Raw genomic sequence first — 14,197 nt, 5'->3', positions numbered from 1 at the left:
TTCTCTTAATTTTATATTTGCTCAGATTTAGCTCCCAGGCTTTTGTCATTTCTAAGCCTGCAAAGCCATGATAAAGAGCTGTTGTCTGTGGTACAGGCAAATAAAACTTGCCCTGGCTAGCTTTCCCTACCAAAGGCCGCTTCTACCAACTCTAACTTTAAGGAAAATTAATGATGTTATCTCAGTGATTTCCTGATGCCAATGAAGAGTCTGAATTACAGATGCCTTGGAAATATGCACTTCCACCTCTATTAAGCACTTGATCTTATTTTTTTTCACTTCCCTATCAATGTTTCCATGTTGCAGAAAGCCAAATAACACAATTGTATCCACTATAGAGAATTCACTATTTAAGTGGAGAGCATCACCGTTGGCCTATAATGTCCCCAGTTTGTAATCAGTTAAATGTTGCATGACTCCTTACTGCCTCTCAACACATTGTGAATGAAAATTAAACTTGATAGAAAAGCAGGAACAAAGACAAAATCTTGGTAAGAAGGATTTATAAACTGTTTCATATAGCTGATACCCCATTGAAAGTTATGAAGAAGGTAATTTAAGCATTTTCTTTCTTCCTTTTTAGTTCTGTTGACATTCCATAGGTGTGTGGCTTCTAAAATTAAAAAGATAGCCAACTTGTAAGAGCAGAAATAAAAATGCACTTAACAAACCAAGTGTATTTAGTTTATTAATGTGTGGTGGGTTGGAGAGAGCCCAAACCACAGGGCTAAATATACTGCAGTTGATAAGTGTGACAAATATTCTGCAAACAATAAGAAATAGAGAACAATTTGCCTCTATTCAGCAACTAAAGCACACGTTATAGAGATTTGGTACAGGCTGGAGTTGTGTGAATAGTCACAGTTTCTGGGCTCACCCTCACCATGACAAACCAGGTGAAAAATGCACCACCTTCTCTGTAAATGCACCTCACCTTCTGATAGTGCACCAAGGGTCACATTAGACAGGCTTCAGTTGCTAAAGAAGACTCTCAGGACCCACAATATCATGGCTTACAAATCCATGCTCTATTGCCAGAAAAGGCTACATTATAACAGCGTTACTGTCAGGATATGGATCCACGGCCACAGGCTGCCTCCACAGCAAGGGGGTCTCGAGAGGCCAGTGTAATTATTTTGCCCCTCTCCTACAACAATCTACTTTTTCCATATACCATGTATTATTTTTCACATAGGTTAGAGGCCATGTCTCTGTTAGTTCTGAGTTTAAGACATCTTGAGGACATGGCCAAACTAATTTTCTCAGTTTATATGGTTTGACAGATACTGGTGCCCAAGAGAGGTCTCATAACATGACCCGTCTATCTCCCAGGGGAAATACTGTAATCTTGTTTAACTGTTACCCACTAGGGAAAGAATGGTTGTCTCTCAGTCTTGATGCTAAAGAGGTTAAAGAACACCTAGTAGGTTCTGTTTTCCAGTAATTATTGGTTCCCTTCTCCAGCTATCAACCTTGGCAGCTTGCCATCCCTATCCTTCCTCCTGGAATTGGATGCCCTTGAAGTGCCCTTCTTGCACTAGGAAGTCTTTTTCATCAGTTTATCATTTCTCATTCAAAGCAAATTCTACCTGGCCACATATCTCTAGCCCAGCTCCTAATTCTCCCGTTTCTTTTATTTCAAGTGGATTCATGCCCTTTGGTCTACCAGACATGGTGCCATTGAGAAATAACATCTTTAATGGGAAATACACATGAGACACAAAAATGTGACTAGGCTAAAATCATATGAATAGTAGTCACCCCTAAAAGGACTTTGGTTTGGGTATGTCACAGAAATTTCTGTAGCCATCCATATCAAATTTCTAGCTTTTCAGTCTTAGGAAAGTAGGCCCACCAAATTCAACTTAAATATCTGTCACTGATTCAAGTTGTCCCAGTTGTCCCTCCACCCACTAATAGCTTTCCACACAGAGTAATAGGGAAAATAGCTTTTTTTTTTAAACACATAATGTTGTGACAGATGAAACATACAGCACGTAAACCTTCTACCACATACCCAATACCTTTCTTAAACCTTCATCATCACAATTAATGGCCACACAGTGTTCATTGAGATTGTTATAAATCATTGTTCTTCAGATTTGACTGGGTAAATATTCCCTCAGGGTATTTCCTGACACAGATGATTAATAACAGATATGTCCTGTGAAAGAACCAAAAGACATTAATGAATACTAACCAAAAGCCACATTAATATTGCTCCATGGTGTTGTAGTTGCAGTTAGAACTCCCATCTCATCATCCAGTGTGTTGGGTAGGTTGGCTGACTCTCCCACTCACATCTTGGCTCTTTCAAGGAGGAGGAGGTTTTAACAGAGTCCTCCACCCCAAAAGGCATCTGAGTCTAAACTAAGGGAGCATATTATTCTCTTATTTTAAACCTCTTCCTAGGCAGCAACATTGTTAGGTTTTCCCTTAAAAAAAAAAAAAAAAAAGTATCGGCCAGGCTTAGTGGCTCACACCTGTAATCCCAGCACTTTGGGAGGCCGAGGCAGGCGGATCACGAGGTCAGGAGATCGAGACTATCCTGGCTACCACGGTGAAACCCCATCTCTACTAAAAATACAAAAAATTAGCTGGGCGTGGTGGCAGGCGCCTGTAGTCCCAGCTACTTGGGAGTCTGAGGCAGGAGAATGGCATGAACCCGGGAGGCAGAGCTTGCAGTGAGCCAAGATTGCGCCACTACACTCCAGCCTGGGTGACAGAGCAAGACTCTGTCTCAAACAAAAAAAAAAAAAAAGAAAGAAAGAAAAAAGTATCTTTGGTGGTTTCCTTCCCTTTGCAACAATCTCACCTTTTTCCTTTTATCATTAATTTTAAGCCAAACCTCTTCCCCAGCTACACACAGACACACAATGCAACAGTCCCCAACTTGTGAAGTTTCAACTTAACAATTTTTTTATTTCACAGTGATGCAAAGTGACATATATTCAATAGAAACCGTACTTCTAGATTTGAATTTTGATCTTTTCCCAGGCTAGTAATATGCGGTATGATACTCTCTCCCCTTGCTGGGCAGCAGCACTGAACCTCAGCTCCCAGTCAGCCACAAGATCATGAGGCTAAACAACTGACACTTTACTGTGTACTGTGTTGCTAGATCATTTTGCCCAACTGTAGGCTGATGTAAGTGTTGGGAGCACATTGAAGGTAGGCTAGGCTTAAGCCATGAGTTTCAGTTGGTTAGGTGTATTAAATGCATTTGTGACTTAAGATATTTTCAACTTATGATGGGGATTATAACTCCATATAAAGAAATGGTGCTAGCCTGTCCACTAGGTGACAAAACATTTGTGTGACAGCTTCAATTAGGCAAGGGACAGGGAAGGAGCAATCCATTCCATTGATCCTTGTGGAATTCTTGTGCTTAAGTACCAACTAATAGCCATAGTATCTTATTTTGGAATATTACCAGTCTTTGAAACTCTTAATTGTAGCCTCAGTTCAGGGACTACTAGGTCTGGCATCAAAAAAGAAAACTGTAGTGACATAGGGAGTACCTGTAAGTGCCCAATTTGAATTATCTTTTTAATTGTCATTGGCCTCACAGGTGTAGCCCATTTATCAAAACTGATAGTTGCTTTGGTTTTATGGTTGGGACTCCACCTGCAGGCCAGAGAGGGTGAAGCCCAATGGAAAGAAATTCTGAACTTACATTAGCTTTTGCTAACCCAACCAAGGAATTGGATTCTTTTTAGCAGTCTTGCCATCAGTTTGCAATTGCCTCCTAATCCATTTTGTTCAAGTTCTTAGGTTCAAGTTCTCTCACTTCCAGATTCCCCTAGAAAGTTATATCATCAGTAACCAATTTCAAAGCCTGTGTTACTTCCAACCAAGGGTAGCTTGTTGAGCAACTTCAAAGGTTCTTTTTCATCCCTTTTATCATAATCATCTTTTTTTTTCTTTCTAAATAATGCCTTAGTAATACTTTTAGCTAAGAATGAGTTGGAGGTGTCTTAAACAATCTTGCTTCTGACACTCACTGCCCTGACAGTGGCAGTTAGACAGGGTTCAATTGCTAAAGAGGAGTCACAGGACCCAAATGACAGTGCTTACGAATCTAGAGTTCTTTGCAGAAAAAGGATGCAATATACCTACAACATTAAAACCAGAATAAGTGTCACAGCCACAGGCTGCCTCACAGCATAGGGTCCAGAGAGGACAGGTACAAGCTATAATTGCCCTCTGTCTACAAAGCCACACCAAGATGCATTTTCTCTCTTGGAACAAGAGCTACTGATGTGAGCACAAAACACCTTGGAAACCAGGGGGCACAAATTGGAGTTTCAGCCAGGCTTTCTTATGTCCTGCCAGTAACCTAGGCGTACTGTTCCTATGTAACCAGCCTCAAACTCACTGGCTTCCATTGGTCTCACTGTGCCCAGGTAAAAATGGTCAGTGTTATTGTTAGCAATAAACAATGGTGATAACCTGCAACCCGGGGCTACACTTCAACACAGTAAGTCATTTTGAAAAGAAAGTGCTTTGACCAGGGCTCTGCACTGTGTAGATATTTTAGCAAGGCCTCTCATGCCAACTCCAGCCTCTCTGGAATTAACCCTTACTGCACAGACAACTACATCAAAGTGCATTGACTTTCTTGAAGTGCAAAGATTTGCTTGGGAGGTCCTTCAGCCATAAGTGCAAGTTGCCTGTAGAATGGCATGCCTGGGCAAGAAAAATCAGCAAACATGCAGCAGTTCTTCCACCATTACTCGCCTCTTTCTGTTTCTGTGCTAATTAGATCACAGAATTATTTATACATCAACATAGAATATCCAGGTTGACCTACAGGATGAACTTGGGGGTTATATAGGCACCATGAGACATTTTTTTTTCCCACTAACCAACTTTTTGGTGCTTCTGTTTTATCCTACTGTTGTCATTAGCATGGAATGCAGAATGGTTTTCCTTTTCTGTAAAGTCAGTAAGGACATCTTCTGCCACCCACTTTTCCCTCTTACAATATGTACCTCCATGAGAAATCAGAAAACCTAGATAACCTGCCATAACACCCAGAGCGAGTCTCCATATCTCTAGTCTCAGTTGTCTCAACTGTAAAATGATTTTAAAGCAACCTTCTGGCTCTAAGAGTCTATCACTCCGTAAAAGACAAAAAAAAAAAAATCTGTCTTACATAGAAAGGAATAGCAAGAGTTAGCTACTGTGGCATACATAGAAAGGAAAAGAATTAGCTTTTGAAGCTAGAAGGTTGAGAAGATGATCAGGCACAACCAGAGCCTCAGGAACCATTAGTGGGATCCCTGGGCTGAAGTCCTGCCTGCTCGCCACCCCCCAACCACCACTGTCTGCTTTTTCTGCACAGCAAAGAGGATCCTGGAGAGTCAGCAATTTTTATCCTGTCCCCACCCTCTCTCACCCCCATAGCCCTCATGCGTAGGGTACCACCACATGGTCCCTATTCTTCAATGGCTTCAAAGCCTATAGCATCCTCTACTGTAAACATAATTTAGAAAGTGAGGATGTATTAGAATACTTGGGTTTTTATAAAGCTTTGAAGGTATATCTACTAGTGAATACACACACACACACACACATATAATATTTAATGGAAATTCCTGGCTTAAGGAAAAAAATGGTTTCACACAACTGTATCTGCTGGTTGTTTATTGAGGGTCCTAAAAACAGCTAATCATTACATTTAATGTTTCATCAAAAAGTCTAGGTGCGTTCTCTAAGCTGTTCATTTGGAAAAGCATATGCATGGCAATTAAATTGTCCCTATTGATATTCTCACTTCCTTTTCAGGTCCATAGCATGGATTGTGTATACCTAAATAGAATTCTTTTCAAAATAATTCCATGAAAGTTGAATTCTGTTTGACATGTTTGTTTAGGGAAATGTGCTCTTCAGTCTTCTATGATGGATTGTTCTTGTGTTTAACCACATCCAGTTTTAGCAGAGCACACTGCACATTATTTCTCTCCTAACTGTGTCATCTTCTGCTCCTGTAATTTCAGAGCAATTGCTTTGCTCCCCTCTGGAGCTATTTATACTCAACAATTGCTCTTCTGTGTGTTACCCATTCACCTGTACAGAGATAAGAGCAGGCCCAATAAAATGAAATTCATGCAGTTTTTCTCTTTGTTCGTTTCCATCACACGGATAAATAAGACTCTTAATACAAAAGCGATTCTAAAAATTCTCACTAGTTACTTCTTAAATGCCTGGATCAGAGGCAAAATACTTAATGATGACTAAAGCAGAGTAACAAAAAAGAAAATAATCGAAAAACTTCCAACCACCCATAGCTTCCTTCAGTATAGAAGGAAACATGTTGGGAATATTGGTGTTTGGAAGAAATCCATTCCTCTCTTCCAGTAATGGAGCGGGTATACTGTGTTTCTAAGTGTTCCTACTACGTGCACTTGAGTATACGCCCTCTGAGGAAAACAGGCACACAGAAGAGCGAATAAAAGTTTGAGTCTTTTGTCTCTGAACCTCTCTCCAGCCTCCCATGCAGTCTGCTTTCAGCCATTCCCTCCTCACGTCCTCCCGCCCTCCTGCCTCCTTGCATTGCTTTTTAAAATTCTTTATTGTTTTTCTCACTTGACTCCTCAGGTCAGTCTCCCAAGTTATCTTCCTTCCTCCCACTTTAAACAAAGTCTCAGCTTCCATGAAAAGGGTCATTTCTCGATCTTTAGAGTATTTCAGAGCAAAAACAGAGGGGCCTTCCCTTCCAAGGGAGGAGTGCAGACTCCTGCTTCCACCGCCATGTCTGCTTCATGCTTCTGGGGAAACTCCAGGATTTTCTGTTTTCCTTTTTTTTAAAAGAGAAAAATGTGTGCGATATAGGTGCAAAAGTATTTTTGCACAAACCTACATAGGTATTAACCACTATTTTTGTTTCTTTCTTAATATTTAATTAGAACTGGCCACGAATAACTTGTAAAATACACTAAAGCCTTAAGTTTGCATTTCTTTATTACTGGGAAAGCTGTTTACTGAGTGGGATTTACCTGTATTTATGTGAACTACATTTATAATTGAATTGCCCCTTCCCCCTAGATGCATGAGAGATTTACTTAATTAGCATGGATTCCTAGTCTCAAAGGACTGAGAATTTCAACCAGAGCTTAGGTGTATAAGGTGGTATAAAAGCAATGTTGTTGTGTTTCTAGTTTGGCTAATAAATTGGCTTTAGAGAAATGAATCTTTTCATGACACTTGGGAATAAAGCTTGTGATTTGCTGATGTTGGACAAGGTTGAAGTTTCACTTTCGTTAAATTTTTGTCCCTGGCATAAGATTAAATACCTCCTCAGATCAAGGGAATTTTCCTCCCTCAGTCTTATAAAGTTCTTAGAGGGCTTGGAAAGCATATTATAAAATACAATTTGAAGGTGAAAGGAGAAATAAGTGAGCCTCAGGTCTGAAAACTGGATAGATTATACAATTACTTTAGTTTGCCTATAGAAAATTTTAGTGGAGAGTATTTTTTTCACCTAATATTAGGGTAGCAGAGAGATGCTGAGGTGACTGATATTTCAAGGAGAAAAGTGCTTAATTCTAGCTAAATGCATAGCTAGAAATAGAGTTTACACAACCTTAGCCATACAGATTAATCTAACAGATTTTCTCTAATACCAATACAAGAAAGTATTATTGGATCTCTTCAAACATTTCTGCTAAAACATTTTTTTTTCTTATTCAGGTGAAAATTGACTCTGTTTATGTAGAACAGGATAGGCCCCCTTAACTCTCAGATATTCCCCAGTAATCCAAGCATGGGAATTATGTCTTTGCCCGTACCTGCACCCAATGCCAGTGAGATTTAAGAACAACTTCAGATCCTGAATACTGATGAAACTCATCAACTTAGAGTCGAGGGATAAAAATAAAACACCTTTCAAAAGAGAGTGTGGTTCAAGTTTGGTGTTTATTAAAGGGTATGAGAGGGTCCTAGCTAGGATTCTCAAAGGAAAAAGGACACCGAAAGGAAGGTTATACTCTCTGAATCATTTGTGATTTTATTTGTTTTTGCAGTGGATCTCTTGAGCCTGTCAGCTGCATGTGATGCCTTGGACCAGCACAACCTCAAGCAAAATGACCAGCCCATGGATATCCTGCAGATTATTAATTGTTTGACCACTATTTATGACCGTCTGGAGCAAGAGCACAACAATTTGGTCAACGTCCCTCTCTGCGTGGATATGTGTCTGAACTGGCTGCTGAATGTTTATGATACGTACGTATGGCTAGTTTTTGTTTCCCGGGCTCTGTCATAGGAGGCTTAGCTTACAGAATGGTGACAGTGTAATTAGCATTACAACAGGGCCTCAGAAGCTGTGGACCTAATGCTGTTCCTGTGATAAATCATTTTTGCATTTATGACTTGAAAAATATTTTAATAAACTAGGAGTTAAGAGCCAGAACGTAGATTGCTCTCAGATTCTAAAACAAACAAAACCCTGAAATACTCATTCTTCAAATAGTGGAATAAGTCAACATATAGCCCTTAGTTCTTTCCCTTTCTCGCCCATGGATTTTGGAATTCTTCCATGCACTTCAGGGGTGGCTTCCTCTCACTGGCGGCCATGGCTGTGCTCCTGGAGATACTGGCACACCTGTCTCCAGATCAGAATTGTCTTAGCTGATACTTAGGAGACTTGCAGAAGATTATGAATTGATAGGCCAAACAAAATGAAAACAAGCCCTTAATACAGCAAACTTAACTCCTCAAACTGAGAACATTTTTGGTTTTATTTTGTTTTTTAATAAGATTTTATGAAGTTTCAGTTTGGCGTCTCCATTCATCACTCTCTCTTAGAGAACAATTATTTGTTTATTTTGGATTGCACATGGGAGATATCCCCAGTTCTGATTTTTTTTTTTTCTTGAGCTTAATGAAGACAATTGAAGAAGGGAGCAGAAGGAATTGGTTTTAATGTTGCCTAAATTCTTCTCAGACCTCAAAATTATTACATACCTCATTTCACCAATCAAGAACATATTCCCATTTGGAAATCTGGGAAGGTTTTCTGAAAAGAGTTGCATAACAACTATTTTGCCTTTTACCTTTGTTGTAGACTTCTACCACCTTTTTAACTAAAATTTATAGCTTTTTTTCTTTCTTATTTTGATAAGGTATTGCTTTTTAAAATTTCAGGACCACCTGACTATTACATTCATCTTAGTTATCTACCAAGTCCTTGAACATGTCGGATTTCAATTGTGAACTACATTTACATTAGTTTTGATAAGAGTTTGTATTCGGGTTTCTCCTCAAATATATTTTGGCACTGTTTTCTTTGCAGATGACATGTGAATGCATTCTGAATATATAACTCCATTCTACCTGCCTGAAAATTATTTGGTGACAATTTTAACTCCTTGAAGTTGCTGTATAAAGTGGATTTGTTAAATTTTGAACAACCTTTTCTTAAGAGGAAAAAAGATAAGAAAATTTTCCAATGATAGGAATTTTGTTAGTCCATTAGTGCCCAGGATTTCTTTTTGACTGAGGGATTTAATAAATTTTAATAGTTGAAAGTTGAGCATATTGTTCACCGAAAATAACCGCAGTTGGAACTATCATTTGTGATTTTGAAGTGCTAATGAGCAAATTATTCGAAAATGTTTTCTCCTTTTTCTTTTTACTGATGTCTAAGGGCCAGTAGCTTTCCGTAATAAAATAAGAAGCCAAAAAACTATTGAAAGACATTTTTTAACTTTAATTTTAGGTTTTGGGGTACATGTGAAGGTCTGTTACATAGGTAAACTCGTGTCACGGGGGTTTGTTGTACAGATTATTTCATCACTCAGGTATTAACCTATTTATGCCTAGTGTTCTATTACTGGAACACTAAGCTTTTGTGGGAATTATTCATATCCTACTGCTCAAGGTCATTGTCAAGGTCTGATTTTCACAAAAAATAATTTGCAACCTCCAGCATAAACGGGTTAACCGCAGTACCCAATAGTTGTCTTTTCTGCTCCTCTCCCTCCTCCCACCCTCCACCCTCAAGACCCCAGTGTCTGTTGTTCCCTTCTTTGTGTTCGTGAGTTCTCATCATTAAGCTTCCACTTATAAGTGAGAACATGCAGTGTTTACTCTTTTGTTTTTGCATTAGTTTGCTAAGGATAATAGCCTCCAGTTAATCCATGTTCAAAAGACATGATCTCATTCTTTTTTATAGCTGCATAGTATTCCATGATGTATATGTACCATATTTTCTTTATCTAATTTGTAATTGATGGGCATTTACATTGATTCCATGTCTTGAAAGACATTTTCTACAAAATGGAAAACTTTTCATTCTTATTTTTCCTTTTTTTCCCCATGGATAAAATTAGCTTATTAATAAATTTGTTATGTGGAATGCTTTATTTCAGTTTTCTATATGCAAAGTGAAATAAAAGCAATCTATATTAAAACATTGATATAGCAACAGGTTATTTATAAATTTATTTTTTAGATCATGTATTTGAATGCTGTTTAATAGAGTATCATATTTTTCTCATAGAGATAAGCATTTATATTTTATATTATGTGTTATGTGGCCTGAAGTGATTAATTTTCTTTCAGTAAGGGGCAGTCTGATGAAGATCTAAGCATTTAAGAGGGCAGAGCAGTTAGTTGCCGGTAATTTTTTTGGCTTCAGTGACCAAAGTGGGTAATTTGCTTTAATAACCAAAGTAGATTGGTGAAGAGTAGTAATTCTTCTGCTTACCAACTTAAACCAAGGTGGCCTTCCATAGGTGAATAGAATTTTTTTTCTTAATTTATGTAGAACTTTTGCAGTTCAAATACGAGTTTTTAGGAATTGAAACTTGGTAAACATTCAGTGGTCAAGTTGGTTGAATTTCCATTGTATTGTAGGTCATCAGTCAAAGAGATAATAAATTTGGAAAAGTTCAAAACAATCTTAATAAAACAGCGGTCAATAGAGTTCACACCACTTTACTCTTTTATTTTTCCTTTTCAAGGCTTTATGCTTAAGTGGAAGTGTTTACCCTCTAGGAAAGTGTCAGTAATTGTTTTCTGGTTTGATTCTTCATAATAGGGGACGAACAGGGAGGATCCGTGTCCTGTCTTTTAAAACTGGCATCATTTCCCTGTGTAAAGCACATTTGGAAGACAAGTACAGATGTAAGTCGTGTATACTAACGCTGTATTCTTTTATTAATGTTGGCTAATTACCCTAGTTCTAGATGGGACGTGACAGACTGTTCTTATTTGACAGCAGGTTCCTCATGTAAGATGTAGAACTGCTTTTAGAGTGTCATAAAATTTGGTTTGTGCCATTCCTTGTCAAACATTAAATTGCAGGCATTTAAATAGAGAATGAGGATTAGCGTTTCCAGTCCAAGTATTATTTTACATTACACTGACTGTGTCTGAATAAAACACATGTTCCTAGGGGATAAAGTCTGATTTTCTAACCTCTTTCTATAAGTCGGAAAAATAAGTGTGAAGATTTAATCCCTGCACTTGTCTAGTCTTTGGATTCTTATTTAAAGAATACTATGTGACATTCATGTTCAAGAAACATTGTTTATTTTATAATCATCTTACTGCAAGTTGTACTGATACATTCAATTCCGTGACATGACTAACATTTTATTATTTGGGAGACAGATAGCTTGCTGTTTCTTAAAGGGTAGATACGTACCACCCTACAGAATTTCCTTTTGATTACGCATTGGGTTCTTCTGCTTAAAAATTTTAAAACCAAATTAAAAGCAAATGCTAGAGGAGTGATGGTTCAGATGACCAAGTGACCATCCATTCCTATTGTGAAAGGCTGCACTTGGTTTTCGCCTTGAAATACTTATAAACAATCTTTCCAGTAGGAATATTAAACAAACCCGGCCTAGCTGGTCTTTTCTCTCTTCCCCTAAGGCCTAGCCACACATGTGAGGAGATGTGCTGAGCTTCAGGACAGGCAGGAGATAAAAGCCACTCTGTGTCCTCCTGATCATTTCTCCTTCAGGAGTAAGCCACAAAATACACAAACCATTTTGACTCTCACTTTTATGTAGTATCCGCTTGAGTTTTCTCATCCTGAGAACCAAAGAAAAATAACTGAACAGCTTTTATTAACCATGCTAAAATGTATTTTGGATAAGATGGGATATCTGTGTGCTTTTCTCCTTTAAACATTGTAGTTACTTATTATAGATTAGGTTTTAATCTACTGTATATATGGTATAGTAACAGCACATTGTAAATATAATATTAAAGTGAATAATTGAGGAAGCTTTGAGCTGGTGTTTCAAATAACTACTAAGAAGGAACATGGTTTTAGGTTGGTGAAACAAAAATATTAAATTCAAAATGAGATGTTTGAAAATAACTCATAACTTTGAACATAAACATCTAGGTATGTGTATCGGAGAGAAGATAAAAAGCTGTTCGTACAATCTCAATTTTTAATGTCATCTTAGGTATCTTGTTAAAGCATTTAATTTCCTAGAGTTTAAAGTGTGCTTATGGGTACAGAAAGCTTTCTTGGATTTACTTTTTTTGAAGGGGCAACTTCTAGGTGAATATAAGGTATGATTAAATTTTTATATCTGAGAACAAAACATAACATTGCAAGCATTCGGTATGTTCATTCATTCTGTTACATATATTGGGCACCTACTCTCCACCGGGTACTGCTAGTCTACTCTAGATACTTCTGGCACACAACTGACCAAGATATGGTTCCTTCCCTCAAGGGGATATAATTCTCCTGCCAAAAACGATAGACACATATTAAATCAATGTCAGCATAACGTGATATGAGCTATTAATTAGAAATATGCAGCCAGGCGCAGTAGCTCACGCCTGTAATTCCAGCACTTAGGGAGGCCGAGGTAGGTGAATCACTTGAGGTCAGGAGTTCAAGACCAGCCTGGCCATCATGGTGAAACCCCGGCCTGGCCAACATGGTGAAACCCCGTCTCTACTAAAAATACAAAAATTAGCTGGGCGTGATGGCATGTGCCTGTAATCCCAGCTACTCAGGAGGCTGAGGCAGGAGAATGGCTTGAACCCAGGAGGCAGAGGTTGCGGTGAGCAGAGATTGCGCCACTGCACTCCAGCCTGGGTGACACAGCAAGACTCCATCGCAAACATCAACAACAACAACAACAACAAACTATGCACAGTATCCTGTGGGAACACACACATGATGGACTGGAAGCTCAGTGATCTTATGACTCCATAAAGAAGTCCCAATTGTGGTACATTTTTGAATCTCTGGTATCCAAAGAGGGTGGTGTTTTGGGCCAGTTATATGTCTCTTAATGCTAAAACACTTATTTTTTGATGTAGTTACATCCTATATATAGTAATTCCCAAGGATTGTGTTCTGGCTTAGAAGAAATTTAAGTGTCAAGGGTACATGTAAGCTTGTGCTTCTTGCAGTGACATAGTTTATGTAAAAGTTATCACACTTCATATATATACAGTGATCATTAACTTGATTCATAAAAATAATAAATGTCCAGATTAGCACAAATTAGAAGTAACCCCACTCTGTGGAAATATTGGCTACTCTTGAGAATTGCTACTGGAATTGAGTTGGACTTCAGTTTCTGCTGGCATCCATGGGTGCTGTGTTTTGACTGTTGCAATTTTCTTCTTCCTTTGTAGACCTTTTCAAGCAAGTGTCAAGTTCAACAGGATTTTGTGACCAGCGCAGGCTGGGTCTCCTGCTGCATGATTCTATCCAAATTCCAAGACAATTGGGTGAAGTTGCATCCTTTGGGGGCAGTAACATTGAGCCAAGTGTCCGGAGCTGCTTCCAATTTGTAAGTTTTTCACCTTCTAGGTAACATATGTATTCGTTCATATTTTAGAAATTAATTAAAAAACCCACAGAGCTTCAGTTTCTCATATTAGCTCTTCAGTAGGCAGTAGGTGTGGGATTTGGGATATTTGGAACCTCTATAGTAAGCAGCTTCTGGAACTCTAGGTTTTGGGAAAGAAGACAGTGCTGAGGAAGGAAAAGAAATCTCCATCTGCAGCAGGGACCCCACAGTTACTGAGGTGCTGGAAGGGAAGAAGTTCAGCAAGGGAGGAAATAAGTCTCTAGCCACAGAAATCCTATGTATATAAGAAAATGGCCTTTGTAGACGAGTCTCTTAGTCTCTGAGTCCTTTCTCTAATTCTGTCATTATAGCCTCCTTTCAATGGATGTTGGTAAATTGTTAGCACAGCTATC

At 38.5% G+C, this 14,197-nt stretch overlaps 1 protein-coding gene across 15 annotated transcripts in view; it reads left to right on the top strand.

Moving 5' to 3' along the window:
* The window catches only part of DMD (dystrophin), a 2,157,177-nt gene that overhangs the window by 2,051,693 nt on the left and 91,287 nt on the right, over positions 1–14,197 (top strand). For all 15 annotated transcript variants that reach the window (XM_077988314.1, XM_077988313.1, XM_028842274.2 and 12 more), the window contains 3 exons: positions 8,028–8,229; positions 11,048–11,133; positions 13,627–13,784. In XM_077988314.1, coding sequence (XP_077844440.1) covers positions 8,028–8,229; positions 11,048–11,133; positions 13,627–13,784 — 446 coding nt within the window. The remainder of the gene's footprint in view (positions 1–8,027; positions 8,230–11,047; positions 11,134–13,626; positions 13,785–14,197) is intronic.

Source organism: Macaca mulatta, chromosome X (assembly GCF_049350105.2).
Source record: "Macaca mulatta isolate MMU2019108-1 chromosome X, T2T-MMU8v2.0, whole genome shotgun sequence".
Classification (NCBI taxonomy): Eukaryota; Metazoa; Chordata; class Mammalia; order Primates; family Cercopithecidae; genus Macaca; species Macaca mulatta.
This window is presented reverse-complemented; position numbering and strand designations above follow the sequence as displayed.